We start from the raw sequence: 18,837 nt of genomic DNA, 5'->3' as shown, positions 1-18,837 counted from the left end.
ACAAAAATTGTGAAGCCCTCCTCACAAGTTCCAAAACAAATACATTAAAAATTTTGGTTACACAATAAATCACTCAAATTAAAAAACTGATTCAACTAAATGCTTAGGGATTGCAATTACAAGTAAATTGCTATTATAACATAGAGAGTATTGTGGGGAAGGCGAACCAAAAATTTCATTTTACTGGCGGAACACTTAGAAGATGCACCAAATCTACTAAAGAGGCTACCTACCCTGGATGCTCATTTGTCCTCTTCTGGAGCACTGCTGCAAGGTAAGGGACTCTTACCTGATAGGACTGGCAGAAGAGGAATTCCGACAGAAGGAGAGTTCAAAGAATGCAGTTGACTTCTGTATTATCACGAAGTAGAGGACACAGTGTCACATATAAGATACACTGTTTTGTACAGCTATCATTAAAACAAATGCGCTTTTGCTGTGGTGAGATTTTTTCACAAAATTACAATCACCAAATTTATCTTCTGACTACAAAAATGTGTTGATGACTCAGGCCGACACAGGCAGAAATCAGCATTGCAATAAAACAAGAGAAATCAGATCTCGTATGGGAAGATTTATGCCTTCATTTTTTCCATGTGTTTTTTCAAGAAACAGCCCGAGAGTGGTTCATCGAATCCTCCACCGAGTACTTGAGTTTCAATTGCAGAGTAGTGATGTTGATGCAAACAGGTAGGTGTAGGCATAGCAATACATGGCAAAGGAATAGAAGTGCAGATACTAATTGTGAAGACGACCTTAAAACCATATTAAATACAGTGGATATTAACTGAATTTTCCATCAGTGGTTGGCAGAACATGATAATAATATATAATAGAAAAATGTTTTATAATGATCTGCAAAATGATGTTTATTTGATCACGAACCAGCTTTCAGATTCCTAGGCTATCTTTCAGTGACAACTGAGCATAGAAAACAGATATAAAAATGATCGACGACTTATACAGGTGTTACTTGTACAGGAGTAAAGGGAAATAAAAATAAAAAAAGAAAAGAAAAGGAAAAAGAAGAGACATATTGTTTATAAAAGAACACATTGCATTTTTTCACTGATGGTTATGATTTATGTGTTTATACAATGTCTGTATCTTCACAATACAATGTCCTTCAGATGTGCATACACGCCTGAATGAAAAGACATTGCCACTGATTCTTACAGCTGCAGTAAACATTACAAAATGGATTCATACCCTGCAACTATACATTCTGACGTCAGCTGTTTGCGACACATGGACATTTGTGCTTGACTGAGACAAAAACCTGGGTTTCCCACTTATTGCGACTGCTTGCCTTAACCACTTCAGCTATCGGAACAAGATACAGACGCCATAAAAACACAAACATTGTAACCATCAATGATATAGCCGTGCCTCGGCAGGCTAAAATGGTTATATAACGTCCCCCTATGTGGGAATTGCTAACTATATGAGTGTAAGGATTGTGACTATGTGACATATGGAAGTCTGGAACGGTTACGGAGGCATGTTCCGAGAGCTGAAGTGGTTAGCGTGATCACTTGCGATAAGCTGAAAATCCAGGTTTCAGTCATGGTCTGGCAAAAATTTTAAGTATCACAAACAGCTGACATCAACACACAGTCACAGAATGGGAATCTATTTCGTAATTACATTTTTTTGTCACATAGAAATAATTACATTACCTAAAAACGGGGGAGGGACAAATCTCTTATGTGGAGGTATATTAAACAACTTATGAGAAATAAGATGAATTTAATACTATGCTGGTATTCTGTGTCACATATGCCAAGAAGCCAAAAGCCTGTTCATAACGAAGTAAATATAATTTTGCAGAACATTAGGAAGTGTTTTCCTATTTAACATTAGAATGGATATAGTTATGGCAGGAGAATAACACATGAAAATTAATGTGTCTAAAACAATGGTGATAAAATTTAACTCAACTAGTTATTTAGTAAGCAAATTCACTAAACATGGAAGAAGCAGGATGTCACAGTAAAATGTGCCTTCAATAAAGAAAAGGAGATAACCTCAAAAAGCAACAGCCTACAAGTCAGAAAAAGATGTATGGCTGTTAGGCACTGGCTCTGACTACAGAGTGAACTGATAAGCTTACAAATTATAAAGCCTGTACACTGTGGGAGACGAGACGATACTATTAAATGGTTCAAATGGCTCTGAGCACTATGGGACTTAACATCTGAGGTCATCAGTCCCTTAGAACTACTTAAACCTAACTAACCTAAGGACATCACACACATCCATGCCCGAGGTAGGATTCAAACCTGCAACCGTAGCAGTCATGCAGTTCCAGATTGAAGCACCTAGAACCGCTCGGCCACTACGGCCGGCGATACTATTAAAAAAAAGTAGTGTTCAAGTTATTGGCCATCTACTGAGAGACAACATGCTCCTAAAACCAATACCATGAGGGTATGCCAATAGAAAAGGAACTAAAGGACGGCTGTGACCGAGGTACACAGAAATAAAACAATGGAAACTACAGGTAGGAATGTCAACAATGTAGGAGAAACAGATTGCTACTTACCATAAAGAAGACATGTCAAGTTGCAGACAAGCACAGTTAAAAGACAAAAGTCTTCTTTACGGTAAGTAACAATCTGTCTCTACCTACATTGTACATAGGAATAATGAAGAAGAAGAAGAACGTGAAGACTGTCAATCTATTGCTATTGATGCTGTTAACTAGACTCCTGCCAACAAATTCTGACACTGAACACTAATGGGGAAGATTTCCTTGTATCTCTTGTTGCAGAACGTTGGAAATGTTGCCTCAGTAAAATTTTAATGCCACTAAATTATTAATTTCTTCTGACTTCTGCATGTCATTTAAACTGTACAAACTTTACTGCCTTTCTGATTATACTTCCATAATAATATTTTTTTTAAAGAAAATATGTGTAATGGAATTACCGAACTGTAAGTCACAAAGTATGAAACAGTATTACATTCTACGAAGATATTTTCAGAACTCTTCATTCATTATTTACTTCTTCTTTATGTCTATTCAATAAAAGTACACATGTTTGAGACACACATGCATGCATGCACGCACACACGCACACACACACACACACACACAGGGGGGGGGCGGGGGGGAGGAGAGGGAGAGGGAGAGGGAGAGGGAGAGGGAGAGGGAGAGGGAGAGGGAGAGGGAGAGGGAGAGGGAGAGGGAGAGGGAGAGGGAGAGGGAGAGGGAGAGGGAGAGGGAGAGGGAGAGGGAGAGGGAGAGAGGGGGGGGTGGTATTGCTACAAGCTACTTAATACTACACTAACATTTACTAAAGCACACAATGGACTAAGACAACTTACCAAATAGATTTCCAAGAATAGCTTTGTACAAAAAGTTGTTAAGAAAGCTGCACATAACAACAAAATCTGTCAGCCGAAAAGGTTTCTGTTGCTCATACATTTCCAGGTCATCAAGAATTCTGCAATCCAAGAGAAAAAGCTGATAACAATTACTAGATAAAGAGAGTTAAATTATTTGCGTTCATATTAAATGAGTAAAGGAAACAACTCAGCAAGTAGTAGACACACTTGGACATTGAAAGGCACATATACAATGTTGTTGACTTTGCTAGTTTTTGACAAATCCACTGCCACTCTGGAGGCAGACTTGGGTGAGGGATTCTCTTGAACAGAGTGGGTGAGAGGAGAGAGATGTATGGAATGGTGAGTATGGCTGACAGCTGGAAGGGAGAGGCAATAGAAATGTGGTGCCAGCACCAGTCAAGCTCATTCTCGCTGTAGGCAGGGGGAATTGCAGGATGCACACAATGACATGGAGGATTTGATTGGGAATGGGAAATAGAACCAAAGAAGGGGAGACACCAGGAAACTGGGTGTGGTTGACGGATGGGAAAAGTTGGAATCCTGGGTTACATACAGGTGGAGGTGTGTAAGGAGCAGGTGCCTAGCAGAGGTCGAGGTCAGGATGATTAAGGAATTGAAGCCTTTGCTGCAAAGATAACTCCCATCCGTGTAAATCAAAAAAGCTAATGTCACATGGTGGTGGTGGGAGAGGGGGGGGGGGGGGTGGTTGTGGTTGTAGTGGGGAGGGGGGTGGGGAAGCAACCAAGGATCCAGTTGGCAGGGTTTATGACCAAAAATGAGCACACTGTGCTCAGCAGCGAGTTCTGTCATTGGGCAGTCAACTTTGCTCTTGGCAACACTTTTGTGGTGGCCATTTGTTCAAATGAACAGCCAGTTGGTGGTAATGCCCACATAAAAACTGTGAAGAAATTGCAGGTTTCAGAGGTGGCCCTTCAACAGGACAGGATAAGCCTGAGAGGGACTGGAGCATGATGTGCCAGGTAGGTGTATTGGACCAGTCTTGCACCTGGTTGTTCCACAGTGATACGGTCAACATGGCAAGGGCATGTGGGTGTGGCATATGAATGGACCAGGATGTTGTGTAGGTGGGTGGGTGGCAAAATACCAGTATGGGTTACAGCGGTGGAAAGCATTGGGGGTAGGATCTTCCTCATTTCTGAGCACGACGATAATTAGTCAATGTACATGATGAAAAGAAAAAGTTCTGGTATCGGCCACAACTGGGCATTGAGTGAATTGAGTGGCACAAAGTGAACATTTGTCTCAGTCTGGGACCCAAACCCAGATCTCCCGCTTTACGTAAGTGGTCACCTTACCCGCTCTGGCTATCTGAGTATGCTTTTTGTGTGACCCAAATGTATCCAAAACAACAGACACCACACATATATATAAGTAATATATTATGAATATAACAGGGAAACATTCCACGCGGGAAAAATATATTTAGAAACAAAGATGATGTGACTTACCATACGAAAGCGCTGGCAGGTCGATAGAAACACAAACAGACACATACATACACACAAAATTCTAGCTTTCGCAACCAACGGTTGCTTCGTCAGGAAAGAGGGAAGGAGAGGGAAAGACGAAAGGATGTGGGTTTTAAAGGAGAGGGTAAGGAGTCATTCCAATCCCGGGAGCGGAAAGACTTACCTTAGGGGGAAAAAAGGACGGGTATAGACTCGCACGCACACACACACACACACACACACACACACACACACACACATATATCCATCCACACATATACAGACACAAGCAGACATAAGGAATATGTCTTAAAGCAGGAAATCCAGGTTTGAGTTCCAGTCTGCCATAAATTTTCATTTAAATGCCCAATTGTGGAGGATGTCAGAATTTATTTCCTTTCATCAAGTACATGCATGGCTGCGTGACCAAGAGATATGTCAGAAAGAACAGACACCACACATATGAGTACAAGGTGGGATCAAGTATAAATGAGATTTTTGTTCCTGAACATCAACAGTTGGTAGGACTAGCCCCACATTTCTGCAATGCTTAGGCGGGACCATTAGAGGTGAGGAGAGCGTGCTGTTAGATATTTCCTTTCGTTTACTCAGTAACGCTCACGATTTCTGAGCAACATTTGCACCCCTCCATTGCACAACAGATGATTATCAAATTTCTTGCTCTTGAAGGAGTTACAGCGGCGAAAATTTGCCAAAGACTGACTGCACAGTACGGTGATAAAACATTGTCAAGGATGCACGTGTTTGTCTGGCATAAAAAGTTCAAGGAAAGGCAACAATGTGTGGAAAATCAGCAACACAATCACCATCCTCGGACCAGCATTACAGACAAAAATATTTGTGCGGTTAAAGACAATATTGACGATTGACGGGCGATAGTATCAGAAATTGCAAAAAAAAGGTCAGAATCAGTTATGGAGGCTGTCAAGCAATCATCACAAATGACCTACAGTTCTGTAAAGTGTGTTCCAGATGGGTCCCTAAACTTCTGGCCAAAAATCTGAAGTTGAGACGTTTGGAGGTCTGTCAGAGGCTTACACCAAGGTTTGCGAAAGAAGGTGAAGCATTTTCGAGTCCGATCGTCACCTGCGACAAAACACGGGCTCACCACTGCACTCCAGAATCCAAACGAGCCAATAAGCAGTGGCTGAGGAAAGGGGAGGCAGCACCAGTGAAAGCCAAGACTCAACTGTCAGCTGGTGAGGTTCTTTCAACCACTTTTTTCGATCAGCAAGACATTTTGCCAATCGATTTTTTGTGCGAGCAACGCACAATCAATGCCGCTTACTACTGCAAACTGTCGAACAAGGCAAGAGCTGCATATCACCGCAAAAGACGAGACCAATCCATTCGACAGGTCATCCTCCTTCACGACAATGCGCGACCCCATACTGCAGCTCTAACTGTCTCCAAGCTACAGGTTATGCACTGGACTACAATTTATCATCCTCCTTACACCCCGGACTTACCGCCCTGCGATTTCCATTTATTCGGACAGGTTAAAGAAACTCTAGGAGGGCGACAATTTGAATATGACGAGAATGTGGAAGACTTCGTGCGTAACTGGCTGGTGACATGACCCAGTTCTTTTTACGAGGTCATCAAAAAGCTGCCCATACACTGGGACAAATGCATATCCAAATCAGGAGACTATGTGGAAAAATAAATTATAATTGCCTTGAATTTTTCAAAAAAATGAATTTAAATAAAAAATAAAATCCCGTTTATATCTGATCCACCCTCGTAATCAATGCCCTGGGATTGGATACGGGTCACTTGCTTCAGTCCAGGGTAATACTGGGTAATGAGGGTGGCTCTCATTTTCAGCTGGGTTTTGGGCACGGAAAGAGGATTCAAAGAGTGTGAGGATATGGCACGAGAAAGCTGTTCACAGTCTATGTTTCGGGGGATAGTGCCTGTCTGTGAAGGCCTTGAAGACCTGCACCACACTGGGCAACTAAATTCTCATCACTATGAATCCATGGGTGGCCATCTTTAAGGAGATGACTTTTTGGTATGGAAGGTATTGCAGATGGTTAATGATCTTGATATGGACAAAAGTACAGATGGAGGAGGAGAAGGAGGAGGAGATTAGTGTTTAATGTCCAGTTGACAATGAGGTTATTAGAGACAGAGCACAAGTTTGGATTAGGGAATGGGTGGCGCCCTTTCAAAGGATCCATCCTGGCATTTGCCTGGTATGATTCAGAGAAAGCACAGAAAACCTAAATAAAGATGAACGAACACAGGTTTGAACTGTCATCCTCCTAAACACGGGTCATCCAGTAATCTAAGCACTGTCCCACCTTGCTCAGTCAAGTACAGATGGAGACATCAGAGAGATAGAGAAGTCAATGTCCAGAAAGATGGCATGTTGGGCTGATAAGGACCAGGCAAAGCGAGTGGGACAGAAGGCATCATGGCTATGGAGGCGCCTCTCCGAGCTTTCAGCCATCCTTCGTTACCTATGCTCTTTAAATTATACAGAAGCAGGTTTTCACAACCAATGAAAATTTGTACTTAATTTGTTAGCTACATGTGGAAATAGAGAACGAGAGAGAGAGAGAGAGAGAGAGAGAGAGAGAGATGATTCCGCAATATTCATTATCACAATTCCGCCAGACGCATTGATGGAAGCTGCTGTACTACTGACACGCTTCATTTCACTTACATCTGGTGGAATCACAGGTTGCAGTACGACATCTACAGAAGGAAGATTTAAGGCTGACTGGCTGTCGGCCCACTCTGACTTTTGTTTGACAGCTGGAATGGTCTGTGGAGTGATCGAGTTATTTGTTCGTGAGGCTTACTCGGGCTCCAGATAGAGTGACATTCTGCTTACAGCTATGAGTCTAAACGACCACCATAAATTGAGTTATTTTAATTCTGATTGTATTCACTGTAGTCGTGGAGATTTTACAACATCTGCTGCTCTTAAAATCTACGCATCACTTATTTTGTGTTTCAGTGTGTGTAATGAAGTGTTAACAGATGACTACAAAACTGATGATGGAGGAGGTTCCAGTTTAAAATAGAAAGCACAGCTACCATGCATGTGAATTTTTTTGACTCGTGGCAACAACAACATAGTTAACATTATGAGTTGGTGAAACACTTGACCACTGCAGCTCACCAGCAGCTGATATCCCTTTCGACAGCTTACAAGCCATTTAACAACACACAAAAGGACTGGGATGTTCACCAAGAGCAGCTAGCACTACATATCCAGGCAAGTGACATTCAGCAACCATGGCGGCACCAATCTTTCTCTTATCCACCGACACCACCTGCATTACTTCATGCAGGAACTGGTCAGAATCCTCACTGCTAGCTTATCTGGACATTTATACTTTGCTGACAGGAAGTTTTTCTACTTAAATGCATATGGTCATAGCTCAATTAGAATATTTGCAATGCCATAAGTCAGACTCAGAAAGTTACAAATAGGGAGATTGTATCTCATCCCACCCTGGTACAAATATACACACGTATGTCTTACATTTGTCAGATCTGTCATTAGCAGACGTGTTGCCCATATTTTTGAAATTTCTCGAGCCACCCAGTGAACATTTTTCACTGATTTTATAGTGCGTACAAAGGCCACAGCAAAGATAAACAAAGTGTGATGGGTACTAATTCAGTACACATGTCTCACCCAGTGGAGGCCCACCAGCCCTAATTCAGACCTTACGTGATCCAGAGGTATGGGACCTGACATATTCAGTTAATGCATAGTTGTCCAGAATCTTTCACTTTACGTCCATGTCAGGAGTGCCCTTATTCGATTGGAGTGCGGACAGTATTTTCGTAAGGGAAACGTAGCAGAAGCACCTCAGATCCAAAAAGTACCTGGCCACAAATTTTACAACTCAGATTGACAACATTACAGGAAGTGATTGTGCAATGGTTCAACAAAAAAATATTGTTATACATGGAAATCGGAAAAGTACCTGTTAAATTCTTATGTGATACACGTGTGTCTGTTTCTATGATCATTTGACATACTGGGAGAGTATGCGATTCAAACTGTAGTTTCATGGGCATCATGAAATTCCTTTAATAGATCACATGAAGCTCTCTGAGAAGTGTAAACATGTAAAAATGATAATGCATTCTCTTGTGGTCATTGATCCTTCTGCACAAATTATTTTTTGACTTAGAGCCTATCTGTTTTTTTTTATTTAGATACTGTTAATAACATCCAGTCTTGAGTGCCGTGTGAAGAAACTTTCCCAATTTGCATTTTTGCCCTGACTAGGAACAGCCTAAAATTTTCAGGAACATATTTTTTTAAAAACCTACAACAGTGCCGTGTTTTTCTAAAGCCCTCTAGAGTCTGCTGGCCCTCAGAGATGAAATGAAATTGGAATTAGACAGGTCATAACAATAGCAAGTGTTTTTGTACATTCCCTTTGGTCAGGTTGCCTCCCCCTTACTAGTCACAAGTATACCAAGTGGCACGATACACCCATGTGGTGACTTTAAATTAACTGTCAGTGCCTTATCACAGTCCGATGAACTCTCTTCCAAATTATTTGGTGGTCAATTCTTTTCAAAAACTGGACCGGCAGACACTTATTTCCAGTTTGCTTTTCATTTACTATAATGTTGTTCCACCAAGAATCGACGGAAGATTCCGTTAACCTATTTCCAGCTTTCGTTGGTCCGTGAATTCGAGACAATATTGGCATTAAATACTTACTTTGGGCTTTGCCAGTATAATAGGTTGCCTTTTGGGTAATCAGTGCACTCACTATTTTTGGAAGTTTTGGTCGACAGCTCATTTTGTCAGTCTCCTGTTGTCACTTGCCTACAACTACATCCAAGTCAGCAAAATTACATATTATGCTCAGTTTAACTCTCAGGCAGCTTCTATGCCCCATTTTTTTTAACCATTTACATCACAAAGGTATTCCTTTAAAATGGTGAACGTCTTGTTAACAGGCATTTCAAACTGTCAAAAATGTCCGCAGACAGCCCACTTCAGCCTCGGTTGCCATTGGTTTTGGCAGCAGACGCATCTCTTTGCAGTGTCGGAGCTGTCATTTCCCGTAAGTTCCCGGACAGTTCCAAGAAACCTACAGCGTTCATTTGCGGAGCCTTAAATTGGGCTCGAGGGCATTATTCACAAAATGAGAAAAAAAGCACTGGCTACCATTTTATCATTTTTGAAGTACATACATTCTGTATTTTGGTTTATGGAAATGAATTTCATTTTGCTACAGACCACAAGCCTTTGCTGTTTTTGTCTGGGCCAGAAGCTAAAATGCTGGAAAGACTGGCTTATCATCTTTGTTGTTGGGCTTTTTCTTATCCAATTACTGTTACATCATACATTATTTCTTGTCCTGTCGAGATTCTGATTCAGACGCCACTTATGGACTTCAATTGAGTCCACAGTTGTAATATTGACTCTCAGTTCGAAAAACCTTACGTGGATTTCTCGATAAGTTCCAGGAAATTCTAAGTGGCGTCCCAGTAGTATTCCTCATTACATCCGAGTGGTACAGTCTGCCAAATTGCAGGCCTCTGCACTGCCATACCTTCACCGTATTTTCACACTATGACGCAAATTCCAAATCTGCCAAGTCACCCTCATACCGATGACAAATGTCAGGGGGTGCTGCCTGTGACTGCGCAGTTACACTACCTACACCTCTTTCGTCAGCCCCACAGGGGGATCTTCTGATTTAACATCTCACTCACTGTTACATGTACTGACCGCAAACGGATGGTGGCACACGGCTGTTTGGCCAGTCGGGCATATCAGCCAGCATCTCCACAGTCATCTTCCCCCTGGCTGGAATCTACTCAGCTGTGTGACTACCTGCAGGCAGATTTTTGGGGGGAGTCATGTGGCTCATCCTCATTTACTTCTTTTTCCCATTTTTCCAATGTCATTAGGTTGCAGCAGACAACAATGACAGCAATAACTACTACTACAACCACGTCCCCTAGAATTTTTTTTTTCTATTGAAGGTGCTCCCCACACTTTTGTCACAGATAATGAGCTGCAGTTTACACGGGTTGCCTTCTGACAAATCTGCACCTGTAATGGCATCGAAAACCTCACAACTTCTCTGCATCGTCCCATCTCTTAACAGCCAGAAGTTTTGTCTCTACCTTCAACAAACAAATGACAATGAGTACAAGAACAGCCACATTCGAACCAGCTATCAAAACACTTTCCTAGCTTCTTACAGAGCAATATCCTTTTGCAGCCACAGGCAGAGTTGCGGCACGGGTGCCCTGTCGGACGCGGCTCCGACATTTTCTGCCGCCACTTCCTTCGAGTCGAAGAAGCTATGTCTTTTTGTGGAAGTGCTCCACCTCGTCACATACCTTTGGGTGACTGCAGCAGCAGCAGTCACTTCTGCACTGTGTTTTCAAGCATCTCACAAAGGACGTCGGGACATGTTGTCGTCCCATCTCCTTCGTACCAACTACTGGAGGCCCCCACGGACTTCACTCTAATTTCCCCATCATTAGAGTCACCAGTCCTTCCAGCGTGGGGGCATTCAATAAGTAATGCAACATACTTATTTTCTGGAAGCAGGTGGGTTTTGAGGTTCCAATACATCATTTTATTCCCCACTATTTTGGCTACAAAACCCTTCTTTTTCAACACAATATCCGTTCAGTGCGACAGCCTTATGCCACCAAACTGGGAAGACTTTTAGGTCCACACGGTACCACTTCCCTGGTCAACATCGGATCCAACATCATGCTGCATCAATAATCTCCCCATAATATACGAATTGCTTCCCACGAAGTGCAACCTTCATTGAGCCAAACAAATGGATGCTGGAATGTGTGAGATCCAGGTTGCAGGGTGGATGAAGAAGAACAATCCAATGAAGTTCCGTGAGCTCCTCTCTGGAGTGCAGACTTGTGTGAGGCCTTACTCCGTCACAGATAATGAAAGGGTCATTAACATTTTTCTGGTGGCGAGCACACTTAAGTCGTTTAGTCAGCTTCCTGACGGTAGCATAATACACTTCAGAGTTGATCGTTGCACAGTTAAGGAGAAGATCAAACAGAATAGTCTCTTCAGAGTCCCAGAAGACTGTAACAACGATTTCACCGGCTGAGGATGATGATTCCAACATCTATTTGGAGAAGAGGTGGTGTGCCGCCAGTCTACGGACTGCCGCTTTGTCTCCGGTTCGAAGTAATTAACTCACGTCTCATCGTGTGTGAAGGTGTGTGACGAAAATTGTCACAATCGGCATCATAACACACAAGAAGCTCTCCACAGGTGGTCCTTTGTTCTAGTTTAAGGTCTTATATTAGGTGATGAGGAACCCGACGGGCACACATTTTTGAGGACCCCAACTGGTTGACGAGTGTGCAGGCACTACCAACATAGGTGTACAGTTGTGAAGCGAGGTGTTTGATTGTGACCCACTGATCATCTCGAGTGGGAGCATCTGCACATTGCAATACTGCACGAGTCACAGCTGTGTGTGGCCGGCTGGCACGTGAGAGACAGTATAGTATAGGATTGCAGGACCTCGGTGTGATAGTAACAGATGCCTCGGTCAACGACTCACTGTGCTTTTGGTCACTGCCGGGTCTCTGTTGACGAGGAGGAGGAGGAGGAGGAGGAGGATCGACAATGAGGTCATTAAAGATTAGGTGGAAGTTCGAACTAGGGAAGTGTTGGGAAGGAAATTGGCTGTGCCCTTGCAAAGGAAATATTTGCTGAAGTGATTTAGGGAAATGATGGAAAACCTAAATCAGGATGGTCGGATGCATGTTTGAACGATCATCCTCCTGAATGTGAGTCCAGTGTGCAAACCACTGCGCCACCTCACTCGGTGTCTCTGTAGACATTCTGCACGAACCAAAGAACATCTGCAATACTCTGCTACTACGCCAAAAGAAACTCGGTGACAGCTCTCTGCTTGGAACTCACCAGATGCCATTTTGAAGGCTATCACACCACTGCCACCCACTGGAACTTCATGAAACTATAGGGGCTGAAGCAGGAACATTATAGAATGTCTTACAACAAATTCTGCATTTTTTTCAACCAAAATTGGCTGAGAAAAACAAAATGTGTTGTATTACTTTTTGAATGCCCCTCGTATATCAGGTATTTATTTGCTCGTTACCACTGTAAAAGAGCATGTATTGTCCATAAACGTCAGAACTTCAAATAGTAATCACTGTAGAAACACTGTTCCAAGAAGGGATACAAATGCTGACTAAACTGAAATAGACATGAAGAGTTTCTAAAGAACAACTCAACAATACATGATAGGGCTCAAACCACAGTAACTGGTAGCTGTACTAACACTTCTGAAGATGCATTATAAAAAAGGCTTCAATCAACACATTAGTGTTGGCAGTATACCTTCACTATGCGACTCAGTGTTGGAATCAATTCCATCAGATCATGTTCACACATGATTTCCTTGGAAGGTGTTGCATGTTCATGAGATATAATATCATAAGCCACATGTAGATTAGCTCCCCCATCCTCAAACTGTTTGAATGTGAAACCAGTTATCTTTATTTTTTTTCATTTGTGGAAGTGCAGCTAAATAGTTTCTAGTAATTACACATAGTGCACCTCCAAATACTGTAGCAGCATCTCGCTGACTCCCACTTACATCATTTAGTTGGTTTTTTTTGTCACAAATAGTACTGACTGCCTCCATTGCCAAACTGTTAGTGAGACTGCCATTGTTGTGGAATATAGGCAGGTCATTCAGAGATGAATGGATTCAAAAGAATGGTTAACTAAAGAGAATGGAAGGATTTCGAAGGAACGGTCATACACTGCTAGGTCTCATTCCTTGAATGACTGCGGCTGGTCCTCACTCCAGGAAAAGTCGCAGCCTGCCTCGTTCCCGCCTCTTGTCTCATTCTTTTTGAGACAGTCACTCATTCCACATTCCGTATAATTATATAACTTATATAAAGATTAAGTTGTATGACACACATACTTTTTTTCAGGTTTCATCTGCTTAATTTAATATCTTGTTTTTAAGATAACTTTATATATTTTTTTAAATTTTACTGTAAGAAATTTCATACACAAATTGCAATTTTCGTATTCTTCCAAAAATAAAACCTGATGCTTAGGGGGCTTCTCATTTTTCAAGTTAGGTGTTTCCTTTGTGCTGCCACCTACTTTAGTTTCTTTGCACAAAAAATTGACATGTTTGTGATTTATGCTCCACAAGAAAAGGGGAAGGGGTGCCTCTCCATTTGAAAAATAGTAGAACGGCATAAAATCGCACTTTCTTTTCATCTCAAAAAATGTTCACAAGCACCATTTTAGCAAAAAATTATATTACTTTCATTTTTAGTATCAATACTGTATTGCTGCATTAAATTTAATGATATAACCTGTAAACCTACTAGTTACTAAGTCTGTGAGGCAAATATACTCCTGGAAATTGAAATAAGAACACCGTGAATTCATTGTCCCAGGAAGGGGAAACTTTATTGACACATTCCTGGGGTCAGATACATCACATGATCACACTGACAGAACCACAGGCACATAGACACAGGCAACAGAGCATGCACAATGTCGGCACTAGTACAGTGTATATCCACTTTTCGCAGCAATGCAGGCTGCTATTCTCCCATGGAGACGATCGTAGAGATGCTGGATGTAGTCCTGTGGAACGGCTTGCCATGCCATTTCCACCTGGCGACTCAGTTGGACCAGCGTTCGTGCTGGACGTGCAGACCGCGTGAGACGACGCTTCATCCAGTCCCAAACATGCTCAATGGGGGACAGATCCGGAGATCTTGCTGGCCAGGGTAGTTGACTTACACCTTCTAGAGCACGTTGGGTGGCACGGGATACATGCAGACGTGCATTGTCCTGTTGGAACAGCAAGTTCCCTTGCCGGTCTAGGAATGGTAGAACAATGGGTTCGATGACGGTGTGGATGTACCGTGCACTATTCAGTGTCCCCTCGACGATCACCAGTGGTGTACGGCCAGTGTAGGAGATCGCTCCCCACACCATGATGCCGGGTGTTGGCCCTGTGTGCCTCGGTCGTATGCAGTCCTGATTGTGGCGCTCACCTGCACGGCGCCAAACACGCATACGACCATCACTGGCACCAAGGCAGAAGCGACTCTCATCGCTGAAGACGACACGTCTCCATTCGTCCCTCCATTCACGCCTGTCGCGACACCACTGGAGGCGGGCTGCATGATGTTGGGGCGTGAGCGGAAGACGGCCTAACGGTGTGCGGGACCGTAGCCCAGCTTCATGGAGACGGTTGCGAATGGTCCTCACCGATACCCCAGGAGCAACAGTGTCCCTAATTTGCTGGGAAGTGGCGGTGCGGTCCCCTACGGCACTGCGTAGGATCCTACGGTCTTGGCGTGCATCCGTGCGTCGCTGCGGTCCGGTCCCAGATCGACGGGCACGTGCACCTTCCGCCGACCACTGGCGACAACATCGATGTACTGTGGAGACCTCACGCCCCACGTGTTGAGCAATTCGGCGGTACGTCCACCCGGCCTCCCGCATGCCCACTATACGCCCTCGCTCAAAGTCTGTCAACTGCAGATACGGTTCACGTCCACGCTGTCGCGGCATGGTACCAGTGTTAAAGACTGCGATGGAGCTCCGTATGCCACGGCAAACTGGCTGACACTGACGGCGGCGGTGCACAAATGCTGCGCAGCTAGCGCCATTCGACGGCCAACACCGCGGTTCCTGGTGTGTCCGCTGTGCCGTGCGTGTGATCATTGCTTGTACAGCCGTCTCGCAGTGTCCGGAGCAAGTATGGTGGGTCTGACACACCGGTGTCAATGTGTTCTTTTTTCCATTTCCAGGAGTGTATGATGAGAAAATCACATTATCTTCTAAACATATGTATTCTTTAATGAAGTCTTTTTGTGCTTTGAAACCTTAAGGAGATACTCAGACACAAACTGAAGTACGTATAGCTTCTATTCCCTCCTCCTCCTCCTCCTCCTCCTCCTCTTCTTCTTCTTCTTCTTCTTCTTCTTCTAAGTGTTCCATGAACTTGACGCCTGTCTTTATCAGGTACAGGTAATTTATAAGGTTTAGTTTGGTGACCAAGAATAGACTGGTGACATCTTCGTTTACATGTCACTAGAATCTGCATTAAGGAACTTGTCACACGAATCTGACTGTTTAAATATGCTCTTATTTTATTAAAACCAAGCAATTCAATCCTGTTAGTCATAATGTTTGGGATCTCATTGATTCCTACTTGAATCCTAATTGAATCCTGTTGGTTCTGCTTCATGATTCACTGTTGTTACAGTTTTTATTTTTTATTCAGAGGATTAAGGTGACAGAACAAGGGACAGGAACAATTAATGATATTTCATGTTTAGTAAAGCCACATGCAGAATATCATTATCGACAATCTGATAAATACATGTGAAGTTTTGAAATAATTCTTAAGTTCAAATACAGAGTTTTGGCTTCTGAAGAAGCAAAGGATCATACTTTGATACATATAGTGATAAGGAAAATACAAACAAAGCAAACTGCAGTCTATTCTTGTGCTCATAATCCAGTTCATCATGGAACAGAAAGTTTTTCAGTACATAAATTGTTTTCGTCGTCCACCTTGCACGGTGGGCTCCTTTCGAGGACAGAAAGATACTCCATGAGCTGGTCTTTCAAGAACAGAATTCACAGTTAATTCAAAAAATATCAATAAAGGGTGTTTCACAATGATCATTCGAACCAAAAAAGTCAAGTAAACACAGTCTCTAAAACACATACTTTAAGAGCTATGAGCAATTCTTGATCTTCAATACTGTGAAACAAATCTTTTCTACTCCAAGCTCTTTGCTTTCCATATTTTGGGAACTGGTAGTATGGACCAATACAAGAAAAGAAAGTCCAGTAAACATGTGCTCTAAAATGCATACCTTAACAGCTATGAGCACTTGTTCATCTTCACTACTTTGAAACACAACTCTTTTACCAAAATTTTTTCATCAAGAGACATGTACCTCTAAAAGGAGTCGTATTTTATGCCACTGTGACAGAGACAAATGATTTCACAGGAAAGTCATTCAGTGCGAGTTTCATGAAACTTTTTCCTGTTCTTTTCCAAAGTAAGTTAAACAACTGAAATATGCATAAAAATCAGCAGCACTAAACGGGTTTTGGATTATTCTTTTCTTTTCTTTCAAATACATTTGTACGTAAAATGTATCTTTCAAGTACATAAATACATAATTTACTGATTTGTTGCTTTTCATATCTGTTTGACTCTCATCTGTTAATGGCTGCCAGTGCTTGCTCAGAAGTTCTCTTTCTTAAATAACTGATAGGTCATTCCATTCATATGTTTTGGGGCACTTTTCAACTGCCAACTGATAAAAAACTGTTTATCTTTTTTGATTGTTAAGATCTCCAAAGCAATGACGTATGCTAATTCGTCAAAGATTTAAAAAATTCTTGTCTCCTTTCACTTATTAAGTTTTGACGATCTCCTGGCACATTTACGTAGTTCCTGCCATTGCCGATACAAACTTCCTCATTTTGCAGTATCTCAGCTCCTGTGTCGGAAGGTGTCAATTTTCCATATAAATCTTCATTTCTCGCACAGTATGACACTTTGATGCATAGTTACTTTTCACATCCACAAACTGTAAAACAAAACTACACTTGTGTCCAAAATTGAAGTAACAAACCACTATTTCCCCTTCCTGTGTCTAATTCATGATATAATCGTAGAAACTGTCAATAGCTGTCCGTACAATCGTGTCCTGCATGGAAGATGGCATTGTGGTCAACAGACAACCACACCAGTGGTAACGTCAGGGAAACTATGAAACGGGATAGTGTTTGCCAGGTAGTCTCACATCCACGATTGCAGTGGACACAGTCACAGATGGCGGAGTATGGCACAGAATAGATGCCCACCAGACTCTCTCTGGTGAAGGGCAATGGGAAAGAATGGAAGCAGGACAGTTGCAAACTGATGTGGCACAATGGCTTAATGTGAATTATTCTGTTGTTTTTTGGATTTAGCAACAGTTTTTAGAGATTGAAACTGTATCCCAAAGACCAGGGCAGTGCTGACCATGAGTAACATTAGAAAGAGAGAACCATTATTTGGCTATAGGAGCACAATGGTACTGCCTCAGTACTGCACAGCAACTGGCGTCTGACATCGTGCATCCACTGGATATGTTGTATCAAGCCAAACGGTGTACAGAACGCTTCAGAAGAGTGGCCTTTACTGTTAGAGACATGTTCTATGTGTACCTCTGACAGGTCTTCACAGAAGGGAACACGTAGAGTGGAGCTGTCAAAATGCCACCTGGACAGTCAACAGTTGGCCAAGATTGTTTGCACAGATGAATCCTAATTTGATCCAGACAGTGATACTCAATGGATTCGTGTTTGGAGTGAATGTGGAAGATGATTTTGGGACCCAACCATTGTGTAAAGAGACCGGTATCGAGGGGGATCCCTAATGGTGTGAGCACGGATTATACTGACCACTTGAACATCTCTTTGTGAAACTGTACGGTTAAATCGGCAAGACTCAACTGCTGTAAGGTATCGTGAAGAGATCTTGGGGCCTCATGTGCAGTTGTTGGTAGGTGCTGTGGGCTCAGACTTGCTCAACCTCATAGAGCATGCATGGTTGATGTTTTCTTGGAAACAGAAGATATTGCATGCAAGACGTAGCCTGTCTGCTCTTCCGATTTGAATTCCATGAAGCATGTCTGGAAAGCACTACAGAGGTACGTTTCATCATATCAGCATCCATCAACCACTCCTCAACCACAGGAAGACTGGCTGTTATTGCCCCAACATGAGACTGATGACATCATTCATAGCATGCACCACCGTTGACAGGTCTGCATTTCTGCCAGAGATGGTCACACCCCATACTGAGCCCATTAACAACATGTTGGAATATGTGCGTAAATCCGTTAAGTAGGTAAAAATGAAGAACATTTTTGTCTACCTTTATTCATGTTGCAGTTGTTGTTCTTTATATTGTTTCTA

General features: G+C 42.5%; 1 protein-coding gene across 1 annotated transcript in view; it reads right to left on the bottom strand.

Annotated features, from left to right (window-relative positions):
* Positions 1–18,837, bottom strand: part of LOC124545912 (ubiquitin-protein ligase E3B) — a 273,159-nt gene that overhangs the window by 150,704 nt on the left and 103,618 nt on the right. Inside the window, exon 8 of the mRNA XM_047124876.1 lies at positions 3,331–3,449. Within this exon, the coding sequence (XP_046980832.1) occupies positions 3,331–3,449 (119 nt within the window). The remainder of the gene's footprint in view (positions 1–3,330; positions 3,450–18,837) is intronic.

This window comes from Schistocerca americana, chromosome 1 (assembly GCF_021461395.2).
Source record: "Schistocerca americana isolate TAMUIC-IGC-003095 chromosome 1, iqSchAmer2.1, whole genome shotgun sequence".
NCBI classification, from domain to species: Eukaryota; Metazoa; Arthropoda; class Insecta; order Orthoptera; family Acrididae; genus Schistocerca; species Schistocerca americana.
The sequence above is the reverse complement of the archived record's forward strand: the minus strand, read 5'-3'. Positions and strand labels throughout refer to the sequence as shown.